Source organism: Cherax quadricarinatus, chromosome 20 (assembly GCF_038502225.1).
Source record: "Cherax quadricarinatus isolate ZL_2023a chromosome 20, ASM3850222v1, whole genome shotgun sequence".
NCBI classification, from domain to species: domain Eukaryota; kingdom Metazoa; phylum Arthropoda; class Malacostraca; order Decapoda; family Parastacidae; genus Cherax; species Cherax quadricarinatus.
Genome location: NC_091311.1, coordinates 14,738,667 through 14,765,494, shown reverse-complemented (window position 1 = coordinate 14,765,494; position 26,828 = coordinate 14,738,667). Strand labels below are relative to the sequence as shown.

General features: G+C 40.3%; 1 protein-coding gene across 2 annotated transcripts in view; it reads right to left on the bottom strand.

Moving 5' to 3' along the window:
- LOC128700072 (methyl farnesoate epoxidase) overlaps positions 1–26,828 on the bottom strand; it is a 106,524-nt gene that overhangs the window by 32,242 nt on the left and 47,454 nt on the right. For both annotated transcript variants that reach the window (XM_070086889.1, XM_070086890.1), the window contains exon 6: positions 1–24. This exon is cut by the window's left edge and continues 87 nt beyond it. In XM_070086889.1, the coding sequence (XP_069942990.1) occupies positions 1–24 (24 nt within the window). The remainder of the gene's footprint in view (positions 25–26,828) is intronic.

Here is a 26,828-nt window from a genome sequence, read left to right as displayed (position 1 = left end):
AACAGTCTCAATGCCTCCTGCCGCCTGTTTTAGAGAGAATTAGGTTAGGTAAGATTCATCAGTATATAGGAGAAGTGTTTTCTGACATGGGACTTAGATTTTAACATTAAATGTTGTTACTGATTTCTTTGGGTCTATGAAACAAGACGTATTCGCCATCTTCCTTTCGTTGTTAATATTTCTGACACGGTAGTTTAAAATTAAGTTATGAAAGTAATCTACTCTTGGCATCTACGAAAAATTTCCAGAGTGAACTTATTAAGGCCAGTTGAAACACATGGATTAAATATTAAATTCTTCCTAGACAAATTAAACATCGGAAGGGTTACATAACCTCGCTTGGATAACAAGAGCGTATGCTTGACTATCTAATGTAAGTCTCACCTTCCAAAAGCTAATCAGTGAATCATTTAAAATGTATTCTACATATGTTAGAGCTGCGAAGAAATACTAAATGAGCACATCTATATGTCGCCCGAGGATGGACGGCGGACGATAGGTGCAGTCACAACAAATGTATACTTATGAACACTGAGAAAAGGAACAGAGACGAGGTGCTTGGCATGGGATGAATTAAAACAATAAAGATTAGATGACAGCTAAACAATCAGATGAACCACAGAGATGTTAGGAAGTAGGTTTAGAGTGGAAGACTTAAAGACAGAGCTAAACTAAACGAGAAGCACAAATAACCCGCACATGAAAGAGAGGAGCTTACGACAACGTTTCGGTCCGACTTGGACCATTTACAAAGTCACGGTATTGTGCCTTTTTTTGTTATTTATAAACGAGAAGCATATTCAATACTGAAACGAACATGTAATGAAGATTTTTCACATAATAAATCTTACAAGCCTTAAGCAATTCCAGGTCTAGTTGAGCCTTCGAAAACTGATCAACTATAAAATCAAGAAGACTCGACTAGACCTGGAATCCCTTAATGATTCTTTTTACTGTACTAGGTATGAAGGTTAAGAAAAACCTTCCAGACGGTATTTCAAGAGTAGGAAAAGATAAGAGTGATCTAGAAAAGAAAGATTAGGAAACAAATATAGAAATCATAGTACTGACACTTAGCGCAGTGACCTGCCTGCATGTTTTAAGACACTTGCCATCGGTTAAAGCCACATTCCCTCAAGTGATTTGTTTAGATATACAGTGCATTCAAATATAAATGGTATATCACAGAGGTGAGAACTGAACGATAATTTTCTTAATCATATTGACTTTTTCCATCAAGACAGGGTGACTTAGAGAAGAAAACACATTCAGCATCACTCATTCTTTTGTGACTCTCAGAACCTCAACATCACCTGACTTGAGTTTTCTGGGTGGGATGTACATTGTATGCAATGTGGAAGTTGTCAACATAAATGGATATAATTGAGAGAATTCTTAGAGTATGAATTAGTTTCTCCCTAATTGCTGATAAAGATCAAGATGCAAATACTTATAACAGTATTATAATGAAAATATTAAACGGTTGACTAGTGAAATAGACATTACTGAGGAAACATATCTAAAAGTAGAAACGTAAACGATGTGAAATCTAAGAAATAATAAAGAAACGTGATTTATAAACCTTTAAAAGCTGAAATTATGTAACTAAACACAATATTTTTTTTATGTAAATTTTGACCACCATCCATTGGATATGAATGGAGCAGATAAGAAAACTATTATACTAACTAAATGTATATTACTATCTGAGATTTAATTTATATTATATAAATAAAATAGATGAGAGCTTAAACAAAGTATGATATTTCAATAAAGCAGAATATTAGGAGAGTAAATAAAAAATAAACTAATAGTTTATTAAACAGTCTCCTTCGGCCAATGATTAGTGTTTGTGAATATTTCGCCTGTTCTGCGAATTCTAAACATTGTAAACCCAACCAAATGTGAAATAGTTTCTACCAATCAACAGATGATTCAGAATAGTACTGTTTTACCAGGAGCACGAACCGTTGATCCAGCACTCTCCTTGGTGCTCCTCTTGGGTCCATTGCCATTGATCTGATCCTAGAAAAGAAAATCTCAGACCTCAAGACGATGGAAGGTAGGATAAAAGACATCGATACACATGATGCTTCTACCTACTTACTAGGTGCCTGTCAATCCCAAAACTTACCTACTTCCTGAGACGCTCCCCAGCCTTCAGCAGTCCGAAACTCAAGGAATATGACTCTCTCCTCTTTCTCTCGAAGATGGACAATGGTTGCAAGCCTCACTTCCAGACAGGCTTGGAGGGCTGGAGTGCACAAATCCTCCCAGATTACCATCCAGCTTTCCTATCCTCTTCCAAAGCATCAAATGAGTTTATAAAACAAATTCTTCCAGACAACCTCAGTGACTCAGCAGGAATACAGGACCCTAGCTACACCAGTGCCATCACTGGATAGGAGACTCTTGCTGCACCAGCATAAAACCTAGCGCAGAACTGGCCTACAGACAGTCAAGTTGGAATGGCCCCATCACTGAAAAGGTACTTGCCAACATGCTTAAGGATATAAGATCAGACAAGGAGACTGCCCGTCTCCAAGCTGTGAGTGTACATCACTCTAGCGACTTCCTCCAATCAGTTCCCATTTCAGCAGTGGAAACACACCTCGACCCTAAGACTCTCCGTATTGCAGTGGCTCTCTGCCTCATTGCCCCAGTTCATACGGAATATACATGTATTTGCGGTGACGTGCAAGCCAATCAATATTGTCTACATTGTCACTGCTCCAAAAGCAATGGTTGGCATGCAAGATACAATGAAGTTAATGACATCATAAAGAGAAGCTGGATACCCAGCCAAGAGAGAGCCCCGATCACTAGCAGCCAACAAAACTCACAACACAGCAAACTGCCCTAACGGGATCACCATCTATCCTTGGAAGAATGACATGCTCTTAGCATGGGACTATACATGTGTGTCGTCGCTGGCTGACAACTACATCCATCGCAGTGTCGGACGGCTGGAAGGAGCTGTTGATCTTAGGGAGGAATACAAGATCGGCAAATACAAGGACATAAGCCAACAGTACCAATTTTTCCCTGTGGAATCAGAGACTTTGGGTTCATGGGAAAAAAAACGCCACATGCTACCTTAAAGAACTGGGTTCCAGACTCATCAATACCACCAGGGACCCGAAGGCGGCCACTTTCATTTTTCAGCACCCCAGTGTCGCCATCCAGAAGGGAAGTGCTTACTGCACACTGGGCTTGCCTCCGGCTTCAGAGGAGCTGGAGGAGATTCATAATCTTTTATACAATGTACCATTGTATTCATGTTTGTATTTTTTTGTCAGTGAATTCTCCCTATAAATAAAATTTACATAGAATATCATAGAATATAGAATATAGGGGTGGTAGGAGAAGAAAATATTCACATAGCTCTAGGGAGAACCTTGATTCTTTTCACGAAGAACGTTTGTTCCCTTCTCTGAGGATGGGGGCCCTCAGTACGGTTCTAGAGGTGGTACCTCCTTTACATATATAAATATATACATATGTTATATATATATATATATATATATATATAAATATATATATATATATATATATATATATATATATATATATATATATATACATATACATATATATATATATATATATATATATATATATATATATATATATATATATATATATATATATATATATATATATATATATATATATATATATATATATATATATATATATATATATATATATATATATATATATATATATATATATATATATATATATATATATATATATATATATATATATATATATAGAAAAGAATAAACTTGCTTCAGGGAAAACTCGAGTTTCTCCCTGAAGCTGTTTGAGAACTTTCTCCTACCATCCCCTATATTTAATATATATTTGATTTAAAGACAAAATACATTGACAAAACATGCACAAAAATAAAATAAAAAGTAAAACAACCTAGATAATAACTCAGAGTTATGTGGGGAAATTTTCTCCAGGAGGGGGGTATTAGCCCCCTTCAGCCCCTTTCAGCCCCTTTCAGCCCTGAGGGGCCCAGCCCTCTCAGAAGAGGCAAACATCTTGTTTACTGCTACAGCAAGTAATTGATCCCAGATGCAGTACGAGTATGTGACGTGGTAAAGTGACTGACGCTCCTTGAAGGCGAGTCCAATGTTGCAAAGTGTAGTTTAATGAGAGACAGTCCATCTCCTACCTTAGCAGGACAATTAAGGAAAGTCCTGCTCCCACTTTGCTACCATAGTAAAGATAGTGTACATTGTTGCCTATGCTTAAGACAGCAAGAATCAAGCATTCTGCTTTGCTTCATGGAGGAAGTTTGGCAAGGAAGCAAATGGTACTAGGTCAGCTTTTCCTTTATGTTCGAGGGGCATTGGAGCGGCGTAGGACGCTGTGAAGTCAGATTACTTTTGACTCTACTGAGAGTCACACTGACGCCAGGATAACCAACAAAGAACACTGATCCGTGCATTAGTGTGAACAAAATGTCTCACAAAACACGATTAACACTTAGAAAGAAGTGTAATCAACTTCTTTAGTGACATTATGGTGTGAATAATTATTGATGAACAGTGTAACAACGAGTGTTGCGATCGAACAGAGTGTAGTCGACATTCTTCAAAGAACACTATTCTTCAATCAACTCATCGGATATCCGGGCGTAATTACGGGTCAGATACGTATACCCAAGTAAGTGTTCTAACTCGTGATGTACTACTATTGACTGCGCAGTTGAGTCTAAGTTACGAGCTAGTCACTTCCCTTCTGCTGTGTGACTCACGAAACCATGAAGGCCGAATTGATCAGCTGTCGCCCTGCCGCAAATACACCTATGTTCGGTGAGGATGGGGGCAGTTAGGCGAAGAGCAACACCAATCCGAATGGCCTGTGGGTCGATTCGAGTGCCCAGGGAGGAATTGGGAACAGCTAGAAGGAAATCTCCTGAGTGTGGTGCCTTTACCGCCAGGAGACGAGCTTTGTCCTTCCCTGAAGCGTTGGTGAGCATTGATTTTTTCAATGATTGGTTTGTCCCAGTGGGACTGTTTGTGATCTTTGGGAGGAGCTGGTCTACTGGAGGAGTCTGCAAGGGTGTTCCACCGCATCGCTACTTCAGTAAACCTGGGGTCTTGAGCTCCTACCACGTCTCTCAAGCGTTCGGGGACAATCTTCTTGACTAATGCACTGGAAGCCAAACACGAAGACAGAAAGCAGGTAGAGCTACATGCGTTGCTTTGCGCACCCCTATACCTCCCAGTCGCACCGGGAGGTTGTGCAGGAATGGTATATAATACCGACAAGACGAAATTAAGACACATGTGCAACATCTGGGTATCTTTATTGTAGACGTTTCGCCATCCAGTGGCTTTATCAATACAAATTCCAGGACATAACTTGAAGACAGTAGGACTATATACGGAAGATGAGGTAATCAGTCCCTCAACCTAGGAGTAGGTGCGAAGAGCACCATAGTCGTGGAGATTCTGAAGCAGAAGCAAGGAGCCTGGCGCTTATATAGTAACGTCAGGTGTAGCAGACGAGGGCATAGTCACTGGTAGGCTTGATTCCCCAGATGGGTTAGATGTAGTAGTAGTTGTCGTAGCCGTGAAGGTTATGTACATGTCCTCAGAATCAAGATTCCATGATGTTGCAGTGTCTGACAAGTTGTGCAGGAATGGTATATAATACCGACAAGACGAAATTAAGACACATGTGCAACATCTGGGTATCTTTATTGTAGACGTTTCGCCATCCAGTGGCTTTACAATAAAGATACCCAGATGTTGCACATGTCTTAATTTCGTCGCACCGGGAGGGTTGCCTGACCCACACACACACACACACACACACACACACACACACACACATATATATATATATATATATATATATATATATATATATATATATATATATATATATATATATATATATATATATATATATATATATATATATATATATATATATATATATATATATATATATATATATATATATATATATATATATATATATATATATATATATATATATATATATATATATATATATATATATATATATATATATATATATATATATATATATATATATATATATATATATATATATATATATATATATTATATATATATTTTATTTAAAGACAAAATACATTGACGAAACATTCACAAAAATATGATACAAAGTAAAACAACATAGGTAACTCAGAGCTACATCTCGAATACTTCGTCCAGCTCCCCTGCGGTGGGCCGCGTGCCCAGAATGCTGCAGGCATTTCCTCTCTGGATCGCAACACTGAGTCTCTGAAAGAGGAAGCTGGTCGCCCTGTGGTCCTTGGTTTCTGTGATGAGCTTTTCACCCAGCTCTTTGAGGAACTTTAGAGCACACTTGCCCCATGCTCCAAGGGTCTCCGACCCTATTGGAATGAAGTTATAGCAAGGGGGAAGGTCTTCATATTTTCGGATCTTCTGGGTCTCCCTGTGGCTGGCAGCTCCTCCCCCTTCCACTACAGAGTATGGCAAGTAGGTGTCTGCCAATGTGGCAGCACAGGTGTAGTCCCAGGCAATCTGCTTTCCATCCTTCCAGGGTAGCATAGTGGCTCCATCAGGACGCTTTTGACTTCCATCAGACCTCTGTACTTGGGGTTCCCGTTGAGCTGGGCAACGGGCTGTGGCGAGGCTTCTCTTTATTATGTCATTGATCTCCTCATGTCTGGCATACTTCCCTTCTGCTGTGTGACACACGAGACCATGGAGTCCGAATTGATCAGCTGTCGCCCTGCCGCAAATACACCTATGTTCGGTGAGGATGGGGGCGGCTAGGCGAAGAGCAACACCAATCCGAATGGCCTGTGGGTCGAGACGGGTGCCCAGGGAGGAATTGGGAACAGCTAACAGGAAATCTCCTGAGTGTGGTGCCTTCACTGCCAGGAGACGAGCTTTGTTCTTTCCTGAAGCATTGGAGAGCATTGTGTTGGCGATTTTTTCCATGATCGGTTTGTCCCAGTGGGACTGTTTGTGCTGTTTGGGAGGAGCTGGTCTACTGGAGGAGTCTGTAAGGGTGTCCCACCGAATTGCTGCTTCAGTAAACCTGGGGTCTTGAGCTCCTACCAAGTCACTCAAGCGTTCGGGCACTATCTTCTTGACTAATGCACTGGAAGCCAAACACGAAGACAGAAAAGCAGGTAAAGCAACATGCGTTGCTTTACGCACCCCTATACCTCCCAGTCGCACTGGGAGGGTTGCCTGATCCCATTGCTCATCCTCTAGTGACAGGTTCAGTGCCTTCTTAAAAGTTGATCTCAGGTGTGCGTCATATTCATTGAGTGTTGGGTTGTCAAAAGAGGGTGCACACCTCAAGAAGTAAGTGAGTCTTGGCATAGTAAGACACCTTGTGAGGAGATACAGAGCATCATGGGCATCAAGATCGCTTATTCTCTCCTCCATTCTCATAAGGTCATTCAATTTGTCCCTGAGGACAGTATCGATGGCCTGGTGACCCAGCGGTGCCCCCAAGAGGGTACTGTTGGACGGAGTTGTAGTTGAGATTTCCGGGAGGATTCTTCGCACAGCATATATATATTATATATATATATATATATATATATATATATATTATATATATATATATATATATATATATATATATATATATATATATATATATATATATATATATATATATATATATATATATATATATATATAGATATATATATATATATATATATATATATATATATATATATATATATATATATATATATATATATATATATATATATATATATATATATATATATATATATATATATATATATATTAACAAGTCGGCCGTCTCCCACCGAGGGAGGGTGACCCAAAAAGAAAGAAAATCCCCAAAAAGAAAATACTTTCATCATTCAACACTTTCACCTCACTCACACATAATCACTGTTTTTGCAGAGGTGCTCAGAACACAACAGTTTAGAAGCATATACGTATAACATATCCCTCCAAACTGCTAATATCCCAAAACCCCTCCTTTAGAGTGCAGGCATTGTACTTCCCATTTCCAGGACTCAAGTCTGGCTATATAAAAATAACCGGTTTCCCTGAATCCCTTCACTAAATATTACCCTGCTCACACTCCTACAGATCGTCAAGTCCCAAATACCATTCGTCTCCATTCACTCCTATCGAACACGCTCATGCACGCCTGCTGGAAATCCAAGCCCCTCGCCCACAAAATCTCCCTTACCCCTTCCTTCCAACCTTTTCGAGGACGACCCCTACCCCGCCTTCCTTCTCCTACAGATTTAAATGCTCTCCATGTCATTCTACTTTGATCCATTCTCTCTAAATGATCAAACCACCTCAACAACCCCTCTTCAGCCCTCTCACTAATACTTTTATTAACTCCACACATTCTCCTAATTTCCACACTCCGAATTTTATTCATAATATTTACATCACACATTGCCCTTAGACAGGACATCTCCACTGCCTCCAACCGTCTCCTCGCTGCTGCATTCACAACCCAAGCTTCACACCCATATAAGAGTGTTGGTACTACTATACTTTCATACATTCCCTTCTTTGCCTCCATAGATAACGTTTTTTGACTCCGCATATACCTCAATGCACCACTCACCTTTTTTCCTTCATCAATTCTATGATTAACCTCATCCTTCATAAATCCATCCGCCGACACGTCAACTCCCAAGTATCTGAAAACATTCACTTCTTCCATACTCCTCCTCCCCCAATTTGATATCCAATTTCTCTTTATCTAAATTATTTGATACCCTCATCACCTTACTCTTTTCTATGTTCACTTTCAACTTTCTACTCCCAAACTCATCCACTAACCTTTGCAATTTTTCTTTAGAATCTCCAATAAGCACAGTATCATCAGCAAAAAGTAACTGTGTAAATTCCCATTTTGTATTTGATTCCACCCCTCTCCTGAACACCCTAGCATTTACTTCTTTTACAACCCCATCTATAAATATATTAAACAACCATGGTGACATTACACATCCCTGTCTAAGACCTACTTTTACCGGGAAATAGCCTTCCTCTCTTCTACCTGAGCCTCACTATCCTCATAAAAACTCTTTACAGCATTTAGTAACTTACCACCTATTCCATATACTTGCAACATCTGCCACATTGCTCCCCAATCCACTCTATCATATGCCTTTTCTAAATCCATAAATGCAATAAAAACTTCTCTACCTTTATCTATATACTGTTCACATATATGCTTCAATGTAAACACTTGATCTACACATCCCCTACCCACTCTGAAACCTCCTTGCTCATCCACAATCCTACATTCTGTCTTACCTCTAATTCTTTCAATAATAACCCTTCCGTACACTTTTCCTGGTATACTCAATAAACTTATTCCTCTATAATTTTTACAATCTCTTTTGTCCCCCTTCCCTTTATATAAAGGGACTATATATGCTCTCCGCCAATCCCTGGGTACCTTCCTCTCTTTCATACATTTATTAAACAAAAGTACCAACCACTCCAACACTATATACCCCCCTGCTTTTAACATTTCTGTCATGATCCCATCAGTTCCAGCTGCTTTACCCCATTTCATTCTACGTAATGCTTCACGTACCTTCCCCACACTTACATTCTGCCCTTCTTCACTCCTAAAAGATGGTATACCTCCCTGGCCAGTGTATGAAATTACAGCCTCCCTTTCTTCCTCAACATTTAAAAGTTCCTCAAAATATTCTCGCCATCTACCTAATACCTCCCTCTCCCGATCTACTAACTCTCCTACTCTGTTTTTAACTGACAAATCCATACGTTCCCTAGGCTTTCTTAACTTGTTTAACTCAATCCAAATTTTTTTCTTATTTTCATTAAAATTTCTTGACAGTGCCTCTCCCACTCTATCATCTGCTCTCCTTTTGCACTCTCTCACCACTCTCTTCACCTTTCTTTTGCTCTCCATATACTCTGCTCTTCTTATAACACTTCTGCTTTGTAAAAACCTCTCATAAGCTAACTTTTTCTCTTTTATCACACCCTTTACTTCATCATTCCACCAATCACTCCTCTTTCCTCCTGCCCCCACCCTCCTATAACCACAAACTTCTGCCCCACATTCTAATACTGCATTTTTAAAACTCATCCAATCCTCTTCAACCCCCCCACTACTCATCTTTGCACTAGCCCACCTTTCTGCCAATAGTCGCTTATATCTCACCCAAACTTCCTCCTCCCTTAGTTTATACACTTTCACTTCCCTCCTACTTGTTGTTGCCACCTTCCTCTTGTCCCATCTACCTCTTACCCTAACTGTAGCTACAACTAAATAATGATCCGATATATCAGTTGCCCCTCTATAAACATGTACATCCTGGAGCCTACCCATTAATTAACCTTTTATCCATCAATACATAATCTAACAAACTACTTTCATTACGTGCTACATCATACCTTGTATATTTATTTATTCTCTTTTTCATAAAATATGAATTACTTATTACCAAATCTCTTTCTACACATAGCTCAATTAAAGGCTCCCCATTTACACCCCTAAATTTACCTACTACACCCTCCACAACATTTTTACCCACTTTAACATTGAAATCCCCAACCACAAGTACTCTCACACTCGGTTCAAAACTCCACACGCATTCACTCAACATTTTCCAAAATCTCTCTCTCTCCTCTACACCTCTCTCTTCTCCAGGTTCATATACTCCGTTCCTGGAGGAGCTACTATAAACGAAATTTACGATTTGCGGATCAATTTTCCCCATAAGAAATAATGTAAATACAATTAATCCGTTCCTGACACCCAGAAGTATTAAAAGAAAAAAATTTTTTACATGAAATATACATATAGTACATAAACAATACAATGGTAAATGATGAATGAAACATTAGCAGCATAACACTTACCTTTATTGGAGATTCTTCTTAGTGTATTGGAGACTGGAGGAGGAGAGAGATTGGATTGTTTACAGTTTGGGAGGGGAATCCCCTTCCAGAAACACCTCAGGTACCAATTGCTTCTCAGGGGTTGCTTCTCTTCTCTGTTTCTTAATGCCACTAGAACCACCTTGAGAGTCACTCTAGTCCTGTCTCGCTAAGTAACTGTGGAGAGAGCTCTGTTTCTGGAGTCTCTTTAACACTTCCCTAAAATGGCCCAAGACTTTGTCATTGTACATATTTCTCACCTTCTTTACCACAGGCTTGGCACTTGGAGCTTTCTTTGGAGCCATGGTAGCTTATTTAGTAATTGCAAGCACTAAAATGAGTGAAATATTATGAAATATTTCGTAGGAGCACTTGAGGGGACCTTCACTCACTGGTAAACAATGCCAGAGTGGCTGGGTAGGGAGGCCGCCCCGGCTCACACCATGCGTGCGCGTCCCGGACGAACTACTATTGGCGAGTCAACCTATGAAAAGCGAGTCCATGTTTATACGAAAATACCCCTATGATTGGCGAAATTTACGATTGCCGAGAACTACGAAAAGCGAGGGACCACTGTATATATATATATATATGTATATATATATATATATATATATATATATATATATATATATATATATATATATATATATATATATATACATATATATATATATATATATCCATTTATATATATATATATATAAATATATATATATATATGTATATATATATGTATATATAAAATATATATATAATATATATATATATATATATATATATATATATATATATATATATATATATATATGTATATATATATATATATATATATATATATATATATATATATATATATATATATATATATATATATATATATATATATATATATATATATATATATATATATATATATATATATATATATATATATATAGATAGATAATTGTGGTATTGATTAATAACAACAGTGCACTAGCCAAGGACTCGAACCCATGCTGCTTTCGCCTGCCTCATGGTGAGCAAAAACACATGACGCCCTTATTCACTGGACCATACTCGTATAGTACAGTGGACAAGGGCGTCATGTGTTTTCGCCCAGCATGAGGCAGGCCAAAGCAGCATGGGTTCGAATCCTTGGCTAGTGCAGTGTTGTTATTGATATGTATATACATATATATATATATATATATATATATATATATATATATATATATATATATATATATATATATATATATATATATATATATATATATATATATATATTTTATTATCACACTGGCCGATTCCCACCAAGGCAGGGTGGCCCGAAAAAGAAAAACTTTCACCATCATTCACTCCATCACTGTCTTGCCAGAAGGGTGCTTTACACTACAGTTTTTAAACTGCAACATTAACACCCCTCCTTCAGAGTGCAGGCACTGTACTTCCCATCTCTAGGACTCAAGTCCGGCCTACCGGTTTCCCTGAACCCCTTCATAAATGTTACTTTGCTCACACTCCAACAGCACGTCAAGTATTAAAAACCATTTGTCTCCATTCACTCCTATCAAACACGCTCACGCATGCCTGCTGGAAGTCCAAGCCCCTCGCACACAAAACCTCCTTTACCCCCTCTCTCCAACCTTTCCTAGGCCGACCCATACCCCGCCTTCCTTCCACTACAGACTGATACACTCTTGAAGTCATTCTGTTTCGCTCCATTCTCTCTACATGTCCGAACCACCTCAACAACCCTTCCTCAGCCCTCTGGACAACAGTTTTGGTAATCCCGCACCTCCTCATAACTTCCAAACTACGAATTCTCTGCATTATATTCACACCACACATTGCCCTCAGACATGACATCTCCACTGCCTCCAGCCTTCTCCTCGCTGCAACATTCATCACCCATGCTTCACACCCATATAAGAGCATTGGTAAAACTATAATCTCATACATTCCCCTCTTTGCCTCCAAGGACAAAGTTCTTTGTCTCCACAGACTCCTAAGTGCACCACTCACTCTTTTCCCCTCATCAATTCTATGATTCACCTCATCTTTCATAGACCCATCCCCTGACACGTCCACTCCCAAATATCTGAATACATTTACCTCCTCCATACTCTCTCCCTCCAATCTGATATTCAGTCTTTCATCACCTAATCTTTTTGTTATTCTCATAACCTTACTCTTTCCTGTATTCACCTTTAATTTTCTTCTTTTGCACACCCTACCAAATTCATCCACCAATCTCTGCAACTTCTCTTCAGAATCTCCCAAGAGCACAGTGTCATCAGCAAAGAGCAGCTGTGACAACTCCTACTTTGTGTGTGATTCTTTATCTTTTAACTCCACGCCTCTTGCCAAGACCCTCGCATTTACTTCTCTTACAACCCCTTCTATAAATATATTAAACAACCATGGTGACATCACACATCCTTGTCTAAGGCCTACTTTTACTGGGAAATAATTTCCCTCTTACCTACATACTCTAACTTGAGCCTCACTATCCTCGTAAAAACTCTTCACTGCTTTCAGTAACCTACCTCCTACACCATACACTTGCAACATCTGCCACATTGCCCCCCTATCCACCCTGTCATACGCCTTTTCCAAATCCATAAATGCCACAAAGACCTCTTTAGCCTTATCTAAATACTGTTCACTTATATGTTTCACTGTAAACACCTGGTCCACACACCCCCTACCTTTCCTAAAGCCTCCTTGATCATGTGCTATCCTATTCTCCGTCTTACTCATAATTCTTTCAATAATAACTCTACCATACACTTTACCAGGTATACTCAGCAGACTTATCCCCCTATAATTTTTGCACTATCTTTTATCCCCTTTGCCTTTATACAAAGGAACCATGCATGCTCTCTGCCAATCCCTAGGTACCTTACCCTCTTCCATACATTTATTTAATAATTGCACCAACCACTCCAAAACTATATCCCCACCTGCTTTTAACATTTCTATCTTTATCCCATCAATCCCGGCTGCCTTACCCCCTTTCATTTTACCTACTGCCTCACGAACTTCCCCCACACTCACAACTGGCTCTTCCTCACTCCTACAAGATGTTATTCCTCCTTGTCCTATACACGAAATCACAGCTTCCCTATCTTCATCAACATTTAACAATTCCTCAAAATATTCCCTCCAATTTCCCAATACCTCTAACTCTCCATTTAATAACTCTCCTCTCCTATTTTTAACTGGCAAATCCATTTGTTCTCTAGGCTTTCTTAACTTGTTAATCTCACTCCAAAACTTTTTCTTATTTTCAACAAAATTTGTTGATAACATCTCACCCACTCTCTCATTTGCTCTCTTTTTACATTGCTTCACCACTCTCTTAACCTCTCTCTTTTTCTCCATATACTCTTCCCTCCTTGCATCACTTCTACTTTGTAAAAACTTCTCATATGCTAACTTTTTCTCCCTTACTACTCTCTTTACATTATCATTCCACCAATCGCTCCTCTCCCCTCCCGCACCCACTTTCCTGTAACCACAAACTTCTGCTGAACACTCTATCACTACATTTTTAAACCTACCCCATACCTCTTCGACCCCATTGCCTATGCTCTCATTAGCCCATCTATCCTCCAATAGCTGTTTATATGTTACCCTAACTGCCTCCTGATGCTTCTATTCTCCTTGTATCCCATCTACCTTTTACTCTCAGTGTAGCTACAACTAGAAAGTGATCTGATATATCTGTGGCCCCTCTATAAACATGTACATCCTGAAGTCTACTCAACAGTCTTTTATCTACCAATACATAATCCAACAAACTACTGTCATTTCGCCCTACATCATATCTTGTATACTTATTTATCCTCTTTTTCTTAAAATATGTATTACCTATAACTAAACCCCTTTCTATACAAAGTTCAATCAAAGGGCTCCCATTATCATTTACACCTGGCACCCCAAACTTACCTACCACACCCTCTCTAAAAGTTTCTCCTACTTTAGCATTCAGATCCCCTACCACAATTACTCTCTCACTTGGTTCAAAGGCTCCTATACATTCACTTAACATCTCCCAAAATCTCTCTCTCTCTCCTCTGCATTCCTCTCTTCTCCAGGTGCATACACGCTTATTATAACCCACTTCTCGCATCCAACCTTTACTTTAATCCACATAATTCTTGAATTTACACATTCATATTCTCTTTTCTCCTTCCATAACTGATCATTCAACATTACTGCTACCCCTTCCTTTGCTCTAACTCTCTCAGATACTCCAGATTTAATCCCATTTATTTCCCCCCACTGAAGCTCCCCTACCCCCTTCAGCTTTGTTTCGCTTAGGGCGAGGACATCCAACTTCTTTTCATTCATAACATCAGCAATCACCTGTTTCTTGTCATCCGCACTACATCCACGCACATTTAAGCATCCCAGTTTTATAAAGTTTTTCTTCTTTTTTTTAGTAAATGTCTACAGGAGAAGGGGTTACTAGTCCATTGCTCCCGGCATTTTAGTCGCCTCATACGACACGCATGGCTTACGGAGGAAAGATTCTTTTCCACTTCCCCATGGACAATAGAAGAAATAAAGAACAAGAGCTATTTAGAAAAAGGAGAAAAACCTAGATGTATGTATATATATATATATGCATGTGCGTGTCTGTGAAGTGTGACCAAAGTGTAAGTAGGAGTAGCAAGATATCCCTGTTATCTAGCGTGTTTATGAGACAGAAAAAGAAACCAGCAATCCTACCATCATGCAAAACACACACACACACACACACACACACACACACATATATATATATATATATATATATATATATATATATATATATATATATATATATATATATACATAATTTGTTTTATTTATACATCGGCCGTTTCCCACCAAGGCAGGGTGGCCCGAAAAAGGAAAACTTTCATCATTCACTCCATCACTGTCTTCCCAGAGGCATGCTTACACTACAGTTATATAACTGCAACATTAACATCTTTCCTTCAGAGTGTCAGTACTGTACTTCCCATCTCTAGGGCTCAAGTCCGGTCTGTCTGTTTCCCTGAATCCCTTCGTAAATGTTACTTTGCTTACACTCCAACAGCACTTCAAGTCCTAAAAGCCATTTGTTTCCATTTCCTCCTATCTAACATGCTCACGCATGCTTGCTGGAAGTCCAAGCCCCTTACACACAAAAGCTCTTTTACCCTCTCCCTCCAACCTTTCCTAGGCTAACCCCCTACCCCACCTTCCCTACACTACAGATTTATTCACTCTCGAAGTCATTCTACTTTGTTCAATCCTCTCTGCATGTCCAAACCATCTCAATAACCCCTCCTGAGCCCTCTGGATAATAGTTATGGAAATCCTGCCCCTCATTCTAATCTCAAAATATGGATTCTCTGCATTATATTCATACCAAACATTGCCCTCAGGCATGACATCTCCACTGTCTCCAGCCTTCTCCTTGTTGCAAAATTCACCACCCATGACTCACACACGTACAAGAGCATTGGTATAACTATATTCTCATGCATTTCCTTCTTTGCTTTCTAGGATAAAGTTTTTTGTCTCCACAGACTCCTCAGTGCACTACTCAACTTTCCCCCTCTTCAAATCTATGATTCACCTCATCTTTCATAGACCCATCTGCTGACACGTCCACTCCTAAATATATGAATACACTCACATTCTTCATAAACTCTCCCTCCAATCTGATATCCAATCTTCCGTTACCTAATTTTTTTTGTTATTCTCATTTTATCCTTTTTTGTTATCCTCTTTTTGGTTATCCTCTTTCCTCTAGTCTTTTTTAAATTCCTTCTTTTACATACCCTACCAAACTCATTAACCAACCTCTACAACTTCTCTTCAGAATCACCCAAAAGCACAGTGTCATGAGCGAAGAGCAACTGCGACAACTTCCATTTTGTGTTAGATTCTTTATCTTTTAACCCAACACCTCTTACAAACACCCGAGCATTCACTTCTCTTACGACTCCATCTATAAATATATTGAGCAACCATATTGACATCACACATTCCTGTCTAAGGCCTACTTTTACTGTGAAATAATCTCCCTCTCGGCTACATACTCTAAGCTGAGCCTCACTATCCTCATAAAAGCTCTTCACCGCTTTCAATAACCTACCTCTTATTCCATACATTTGCAACATCTGATACATTTCCCTCTATCCACCCTATCATACATTTTTTCCAAATCCATAAATGCCACAAAAACCTCTTTACCCTTTTCTAAATACTGTTCACCTACATGCTTCGCTGCAAACACTTCGTCTGTACATGAATGGTATACAATACCGACCAGATGAAATTAAGACACATGTGCATTATCTGGGTATCTTAATTGTAGACGTTTCACCAACCAGGGGCTTTATCAATGCAAGTTCCAGGGCAAAATTTGAAGACAGTAGAACTATATACAGAAGATGAGGTAATTAAGATACCCAGAAGTTGCAAATGTGTCTTAATTTCATCTTGTCGGTATTGTATACCATTCTTGTACAGACCAAGTGTTTGTAGCGAAACATGTAGGTGAACAGTATTTAGAAAAGGGTAAAGAGGTTTTTGTGGCATTTATGGATTTGGAAAAAATGTATGATAGGGTGGATAGAGGGAAATGTATCAGATGTTGCAAATGTATGGAATAAGAGGTAGGTTATTGAAAGCTGTGAAGAGTCTTTACGAGGATAGTGTGGGTCGAGTCGTGGCCTGCCGCAGTTTGGTAAATGATTTAAAATCACTTGTTTCGTGATTACATTACCATATAGACTGCTTCTTGAGGAGAGTATTCAAACAGGATGAGGCTGAAATTAATCCTTGAGATACCACTACCACGAGTGTCCTCGGGTAAAGGCAAAAATACATAGCTACGTGCTGTGTGCTTGGTTCTTGTAGGATCGCTGGCTCCGTGGTAAGGTGATGCGTGCATTGTGCTGTCTCTGGAGGCGGTACAAGGTTCGTTGAGTGAAGTCCTGGCGTGCCGCAGTTTGGTAAATGAGATATATATATATATATATATATATATATATATATATAGATATATATATATATATATATATGCAAACAATTGCAGACGGGCGATCTTAACTATGCAGGACAAGCCACGGGGGGAGGGGGTGGAAATCTTTAGCTCGAGTACTTTCACACTTCTCAGTGCGTCATCAGGAGCTGTGCAATGTTGTAAGGGAGCAACCAAAGAAGGAAGAGAGGTCTCAGAGTAGCGTAGGTGTCACCAGCCACGGTTACCCTTAGACTGGGTTAGTGGTCGGTGCCAACCCCACCCTACCATCATTCCCCTACTCCCCATATGGTGTAGGAGGGTTTTTGAGATGTCAAGTATGAAACTATAAGATATAAAAAGCCAGCCGCAAGCTTTTTCTAATTGTTTATAACAGGTCATGTGGTTGGAGAAAATAAGTTTCTCGTTAGACACTCTAGACATGAATTGCTATTATTCTTTGTGACCTTTTCAAATAATGAAAGAAAGGAATACAATGTGCTCTTTGTCCGTTTAAATGTCCTGCTCTGAGGTACTAGAATGTTCTACCCATATACTCAGAATGTTCTACCCATGTACTCAGAATGTTCTACCCATGTACTCAGAATGTTCTACCCATGTACTCAGAATGTTCTGCCCATGTACTCAGAATGTTCTACCCATGTACTCAGAATGTTCTACCCATGTACTCAGAATGTTCTACCCATGTACTCTGAATATTCTACCCATATACTCAGAATGTTCTACCCATGTACTCAGAATGTTCTACCCATGTACTCAGAATGTTCTACCCATATACTCAGAATGTTCTACCCATGTACTCAGAATGTTCTACCCATGTACTCAGAATGTTCTACCCATGTACTCAGAATGTTCTACCCATGTACTCAGAATGTTCTACCCATGTACTCAGAATGTTCTACCCATGTACTCAGAATGTTCTACCCATGTACTCAGAATGTTCTACCCATGTACTCAGAATGTTCTACCCATGTACTCAGAATGTTCTACCCATGTACTCAGAATGTTCTACCCATGTACTCAGAATGTTCTACCCATGTACTCAGAATGTTCTACCCATGTACTCAGAATGTTCTACCCATGTACTCAGAATGTTCTACCCATGTACTCAGAATGTTCTACCCATGTACTCAGAATGTTCTACCCATGTACTCAGAATGTTCTACCCATGTACTCAGAATGTTCTACCCATGTACTCAGAATGATCTACCCATGTACTCAGAATGTTCTACCCATGTACTCAGAATGTTCTACCCATGTACTCAGAATGTTCTACCCATGTACTCAGAATGTTCTACCCATGTACTCAGAATGTTCTACCCATGTACTCAGAATGTTCTACCCATGTACTCAGAATGTTCTACCCATGTACTCAGAATGTTCTACCCATGTACTCAGAATGTTCTACCCATGTACTCAGAATGTTCTACCCATGTACTCAGAATGTTCTACCCATGTACTCAGAATGATCTACCCATGTACTCAGAATGTTCTACCCATGTACTCAGAATGTTCTACCCATGTACTCAGAATGTTCTACCCATGTACTCAGAATGTTCTACCCATGTACTCAGAATATTCTACCCATGTACTCAGAATGTTCTACCCATGTACTCAGAATGTTCTACCCATGTACTCAGAATGTTCTACCCATGTACTCAGAATGTTCTACCCATGTACTCAGAATGTTCTACCCATGTACTCAGAAGTATCTCTTCCTAAATATTGTCTACTATTTTCTCAGTGACTGTTAATATGCCATACATGGGGATTTTCTATGCCTTTCCGATAATGTTTCTATGATCTAAATTTTACTAATATCCTTTAACCTCTCGTTACTTTATCTCGTTATCTTGTGTGTTTGCCACTGTATGGTACATTAACAGCTACAGGCGTTATATAACCATCACAACTGACGAGGTTTGAAGTTTTGGTGCGTAGACACTGGTCGGGCGTCACCAATCCATCAACCCACCTGGCATGATGAACAATCCTGTGATTTTGTTTAGCATTGTTGTTTAAGACTGTGTACAATGGACTCTACTAAATAGTTATCGAGCTTGTATAATCCATAATTTGAGGGAAGATTCAATTATGTTTCTTTCCATGACAGAACTGTTTGGTACTATAATCTGGGCAGCATCCCACCCCGGTGGGTGATTACATGCACTAACGTGGTTAAAGATAGCATTCGACTCCTGCCCGGTCCTGACTGAGTATTTATGCTGGGCAATTCTGGTTTCCAGAAATTTACATGTTTGACTGATATATGAGAGAGAACACTGAGTACATGGAACCTTGTAAACCCCACCAACTTTGTTAGATGGTGTGTTTTTAATCAGTCTTTGTTTCACTGTCCCGTGTTTTTGAAAGCAAGGTTTATATTAATCTTTTTTAATGCCTCACGCAGGCAAGCCAGATTCTCATTGTATGGTAAAACTAGTACATTTTTCCTGGCCATCATTGCTTTAGGTTCAGTCCTGTAGAAAGTGTTTTTGCTGACATTAGTGCCTTCTCGACAAAATCCTTAGGATATCTTAGTTTTGTGGCTATGTTGAATATCTTGCTGATTTCGTTCTCTAGGTACTCAGGACTACAGATGCGCAATGCTGTCAAGAACATTGTGAGGAACACACTCCTTTTTACCCTAGTTTCGTAGTTGGAATAGTAGTGAATGTATGACCACACATTGGTGGACTTCCTATAAACTGTGAATTTCAATTTTCTATCGACCCGATGGATTAAAACATCTAGGAACGGCACTTATTTCATGTTCTGTGGTGAACTTAATGGAAGGTACTAAGCCACTAAGTCTGGGAAGAAACTCATCAATGTTGTGATCATTAGGCCACAGGCAGAGAACATCATCTACGTATCTGAACCAACTAGCTTTATCTGGGAGAATGTCTTTAAGAAGTTTGGTCTCATAGAATTCTGAGGTTCCTTTGACACCTGAGGTAATTGTACAGTATCCTGTATGCATGAAGTTGTAGGAATTGGATTATAGACAGGAATGACAGGATTACTAGTGCCTGATCGCTTGGTTACATTAAGACTTAATCTGAACTTCATACTCTGCAGCAGTGTGATAGATCATTGATGCAAACTGGTAACCCCAAAATGGTATGTTCAAGTCATCAATTTGGGCAGGCCATTGGTAAGGTCAAGCACAATTCGTAAATCTCTCATAGAAGCAAATCCCAGTAGAAGATTACCAGTGAAAATAAATGGTATAAAATACCGACACAATGGAAATATAAACACATATGCAGTATAATGTGATCCTTCATTGACAACGTTTCGCCCACACAGTGGGTTTTTTCAAGTCACAAACAGATCTACCTGGGGTGGAAGGTACGCGAGTATTTATAGTCAGGTTCAGAATGCTGAGGTCAGGTGGAGAATGCTGCATCTGATGATGTACCGAGTGGGGTTATAGAGTCTAAAATCTTGGGTAGCTTGGAAAGGAGATTGGATAAGTTTGTGAGCAGACCTTCTGCAGTGTTCTTCCATTCCTATGTTCTTATGTGGGAATGGAAGAACACTGTAGAAGGTCTGCTCACAAACTTATCCAATCTCCTTTCCAAGCTACCCAAGATTTTAGACTCTATAACCCCACTCGGTACATCATCAGATGCAGCATTCTCCACCTGACCTCAGCATTCTGAACCTGACTATAAATACTCGAGCATTACTCTAACAGAGTAAAGATCAAACCAGCGAGTGGCACAACCAATGAGTCGTCCAAACTAGCACTTGCAGCTGTCGTTAGTGGCAGGCTGCAAGTCAAATGTAATGCGATTTTATCGCTCAAGGAGGCCTTTGTTGTCGTCTGTACAGACGACACAGGCAGAGAAACTACTTACCACTACTGCTACTACCACTCTACGAGATCAGGGATTTCTTGTCTTGAGTTCCCCAGCACTGAGGGCCAGGAGAACTGTGTTCCTCAAGCGACTCGACAACCTTATCACTGTACAGGCCACTGAAGAAATCATGCCATCTATCGAAGCAAAGAACCCTTGGGCCAAGGTGGACTTCATTACTAAAATACCCAATGCTTCATCCATGCTGAAGGTCACCTTCAGTGACGTCAACATGGCAGCCAGAGCTCTCGCTGAGGGCCTGGCTATTCACTACTTCCACATCAACCCAGCCTTCATCGAAGCAGAGAAATTCCAACATATTTCACAGTGCTATAATTGTTACTCATACTTATACACCACAAATGATTGTCCTACCAAGGACAAGAAGTTCTGCTCCACCTGTGGCCGTGAGGGTCATGACGTCAAGAATTGCACTACTGCTTCACCACCTAAATGCTTGAACTGTAAGAATGACCACCATACTCTTGCTGCCAGGCGCCCTACCAGAAGAGACATACTCAAGAAACAACAACAACAACAAAAGAAACCCAACCCACAAGCAACCACATATTCTGCTATCGCCAAGCTTCAAGCAGACACTACCAAGATACTACATGCCACGCAAGCTGCTCCCACCACTTCCCTGCCAGCACCTACTGCCGACTCCACCAAGATTCTTTGTTGCATTATGTATGCTCATGTACAGAATGCAGCTGAGCCTGGTTCCTTCAACACCACCATCAATGAACTTTTCAAACTAAATAATATGCCTGGCCTCACATTCCCTGCATCACCACCTTCCACTGAGATCCTAAAATCTACTGCAAATATTACCAGCATCACCGCTGCTCCACCGCTGTCACAACCTCCACTAGACACAGAGATGGACCAATCAGAGACCACTGAGACGTCGGCAAACCCCACCAATGAGAGTCCACTACCGCTTGCATTCACTGCTAGAGCAACTGACTAGTCGGAAATCTCGCCTTCACCAGTTCAGCCACCAGCCAAGAGAGCAAAAACACAAGAAACTGCGGATGCACCTCACGGTGCCACTACCACTGACACTGCTGCACCACAACAAGTCCGATACCTTAAGGGTGTATACTTCTACACAACCAAGCAGTATAAGAACAGAATGTTGTCTTCAGAAATCCATCAGCACCTCCAGGATGGAACAGTCAAGTATACCTACGACCAAACTGTTACATACACCACTGCAGACATGACCAGACTACTCTCTGCCAACACCCAACACCTTGTGGAAGTCGAGTACACCTCAAAGAGGAAATTCAGGATGCTTCTGAATGGGGACCTTGAAGACGGTACCCTCCTCTAGCACGACTATCCATGACCATTCACCATGAAGATAAGTTTCCCCAGCACTTCGCTGTCCACTAAAGCTGGGGTGTGGCTCCAATCAACCCTGTAACTGCTGTCTCTGCCCGACTGCGCTTCTCTTCGGGGAAGTCAGCGCAAGATAGAAGACGACGACACCCTCCAACCGGAGGGCCAAGAAAGAAGAAAGAAGATGATCGTCACCCCTCATCCAGGGGACCACTGCCGGGTCACCATCTGGAGAAGACCCAGGCCGGAAGTACCGGCGAATCAACATGAATGAATGAATGAAAATGAACACCAACACACGACACTCCACACAGGAGAGCACAGCGCTAGCACGATCGACATCAACCCTGCCCTTCCAAGGCAGGGTTGGTGCCAGAGCCCGAGTTTGTAGCTCACAAGATGAGAGGGGTACTTGTGTCTCCTCCCATGGGAGACTTAGGTCTCAGACACTCCCTAGACAGGGAGCCAGTGCTGGGCCACCACTTGGAAGGGCCCGGGCCGGGAGAATACCGGCGAATCTTTAACAACAACAACACCCCAGGTAGATTCGTTTGCGACTTGAAAAAGCCCACTGTGTGGGCGAAACGTTGTCAATAAAGGATCACATTATACTGCATATGTGTTTATATTTCCAGAAGATTACCAGGGAAACTACTCTGGTCGACAACAAGGAAGGAAGCAGTAAAGTCTCTACCTTGAATAGAAAAGTGACCTCGGACACGGCCAAGAACCAGCCACACCACTAAGGGTGGACTCATGAGCTGGTTCTACGAGAAGGACACAGCATAACTGCTTATCCATAAGCAAACTAGATCTGATAATATTGACTTGTGCACCAGAGTCCATGACCTCATGAACAGGCATGTTTACAACAGACGCTTGTACCAAGGGACCTATTGTTACATAGGAATTAACTTGCAAACAGACATTTGTTCCACTGTATCCCCAAAAATATCTTTGTCGAAAAAATGTGAAGCAACATCATCAACGAGACTTTCTTCCTCGAGACTGCATAAGGCATCAAATGAACTGTGAACGGGGATGGAGTGTTCATTATTATCTACTGTAACCACTGGATGGTCTGACAGGGGCACTTGGATTCCCCTGAATTTGAAGAACGTGAGTGGTTTGGTTATTTTGAGAACCATGACTTCTATTACCTCTCCTGGTTCTACGGTAGGAACAGCCATGGAAGGATCTATAGTACCTACTATATATATATATATATATATATATATATATATATATATATATATATATATATATATATATATATATATATATATATATATATATATATATATATACATGCAAGACACAATGAGGTCAACGACATCATTAAGAGAACCCTTGCTACAGCTGGATGCCCTGCCGAGAGGGAGCCACGATCACTTGCAGCAAACAATACCCACAACCCAGCAAACCGCCCCGACGGGATCACCATCTATCCTTGGAAGAATGGCAAGCTCTTAGCATGGGACTATACCTGTGTGTCCACACTGGCTGACACCTATATCCATCACAGTGTGGGGCGACAGGGAGGAGCTGCTGACCACAGGGAGGAGTACAAGATCAGCAAGTACAGGGACATTAGCCAACAGTATCAATTTGTCCCAGTGGGATCAGAGACCTTGGGATCATGGGGAAAAAATGCCACACGTTTCCTTAAAGAATTGGGTTCCAGACTCATCGACACCACCAGGGACCCAAGGGCAGCCACTTTCATGTTCCAGCGCCTCAGCATCGCCATCCAGAGGGGAAATGCTTGCTGTATACTTGGCTCACGTCCAGCCTCGGAGGAGCTGGAGGAAATTCATCATCTTTGATACATTGTGCCATTGTATTCATGTTTATGTTTTTTTCTGTAAATGTATTTTGTTTATTAATAAATGTTCACATAGAATAAAACATATACATGTATATATATATATATATATATATATATATATATATATATATATATATATATATATATATATATATATATATATATATATACATTGGGAAGATGGAGGGAATATTTTGAGGAATTGTTAAATGTTGATGAAGATAGGGAAGCTGTGATTTCGTGTATAGGACAAGGAGGAATAACATCTTGTAGGAGTGAGGAAGAGCCAGTTGTGAGTGTGGGGGAAGTTCGTGAGGCAGTAGGTAAAATGAAAGGGGGTAAGGCAGCCGGGATTGATGGGATAAAGATAGAAATGTTAAAAGCAGGTGGGGATATAGTTTTGGAGTGGTTGGTGCAATTATTTAATAAATGTATGGAAGAGGGTAAGGTACCTAGGGATTGGCAGAGAGCATGCATAGTTCCTTTGTATAAAGGCAAAGGGGACAAAAGAGAGTGCAAAAATTATAGGGGGATAAGTCTGTTGAGTATACCTGGTAAAGTGTATGGAAGAGTTATTAATGAAAGAATTAAAAGTAAGACTGAGAATAGGATAGCAGATGAACAAGGAGGCTTTAAGAAAGGTAGGGGGTGTGTGGACCAGGTGTTTACAGTGAAACATATAAGTGAACAGTATTTAGATAAGGCTAAAGAGGTCTTTGTGTCATTTATGGATTTGGAAAAGGCGTATGACAGGGTGGATAGAGGGGCAATGTGGCAGATGTTGCAGGTGTATGGTGTAGGAGGTACGTTACTGAAAGCAGTGAAGAGTTTTTACGAGGATAGCGAGGCTCAAGTTAGAGTACATAGGAAAGAGGGAAATTATTTCCCAGTAAAAGTAGGCCTTAGACAAGGATGTGTGATGTCACCGTGGTTGTTTAATATATTTATAGATGGGGTTGTAAGAGAAGTAAATGCGAGGGTCTTGGCAAGAGGTGTGGAGTTAAAAGATAAAGAATCACACATAAAGTGGGAGTTGTCACAGTTGCTCTTTGCTGATGACACTGTGCTCTTGGGAGATTCTGAATTGAAGTTGCAGAGATTGGTGGATGAATTTGGTAGGGTGTGCAAAAGAAGAAAATTAAAAGTGAATACAGGAAAGAGTAAGGTTATGAGGATAACAAAAATATTAGGTGATGAAAGATTGGATATCAGATTGGAGAGAGAGAGTATGGACGAGGTGAATGTATTCAGATATTTGGGAGTGGACGTGTCAGCGGATGGGTCTATGAAGGATGAGGTGAATCATACAATTGATGAGGGGAAAAGGGTGAGTGGTGCACTTAGGAGTCTGTGGAGACAAAGAACTTTGTCCTTGGAGGCAAAGAGGGGAATGTATGAGAGTATAGTTTTACCAACGCTCTTATATGGGTGTGAAGCGTGGGTGATGAATGTTGCAGCGAGGAGAAGGCTGGAGGCAGTGGAGATGTCATGTCTGAGGGCAATGTGTGGTGTGAATATAATGCAGAGAATTCGTAGTTTGGAAGTTAGGAGGAGGTGCGGGATTACCAAAACTGTTGTCCAGAGGGCTGAGGAAGGGTTGTTGAGGTGGTTCGGACATGTAGAGAGAATGGAGCGAAACAGAGTGACTTCAAGAGTGTATCAGTCTGTAGTGGAAGGAAGGCGGGGTAGGGGTCGGCCTAGGAAAGGTTGGAGGGAGGGGGTAAAGGAGGTTTTGTGTGCGAGGGGCTTGGACTTCCAGCAGGCGTGCGTGAGCGTGTTTGATAGGAGTGAATGGAGACGAATGGTTTTTAATACTTGATGTGCTGTTGGAGTGTGAGCAAAGT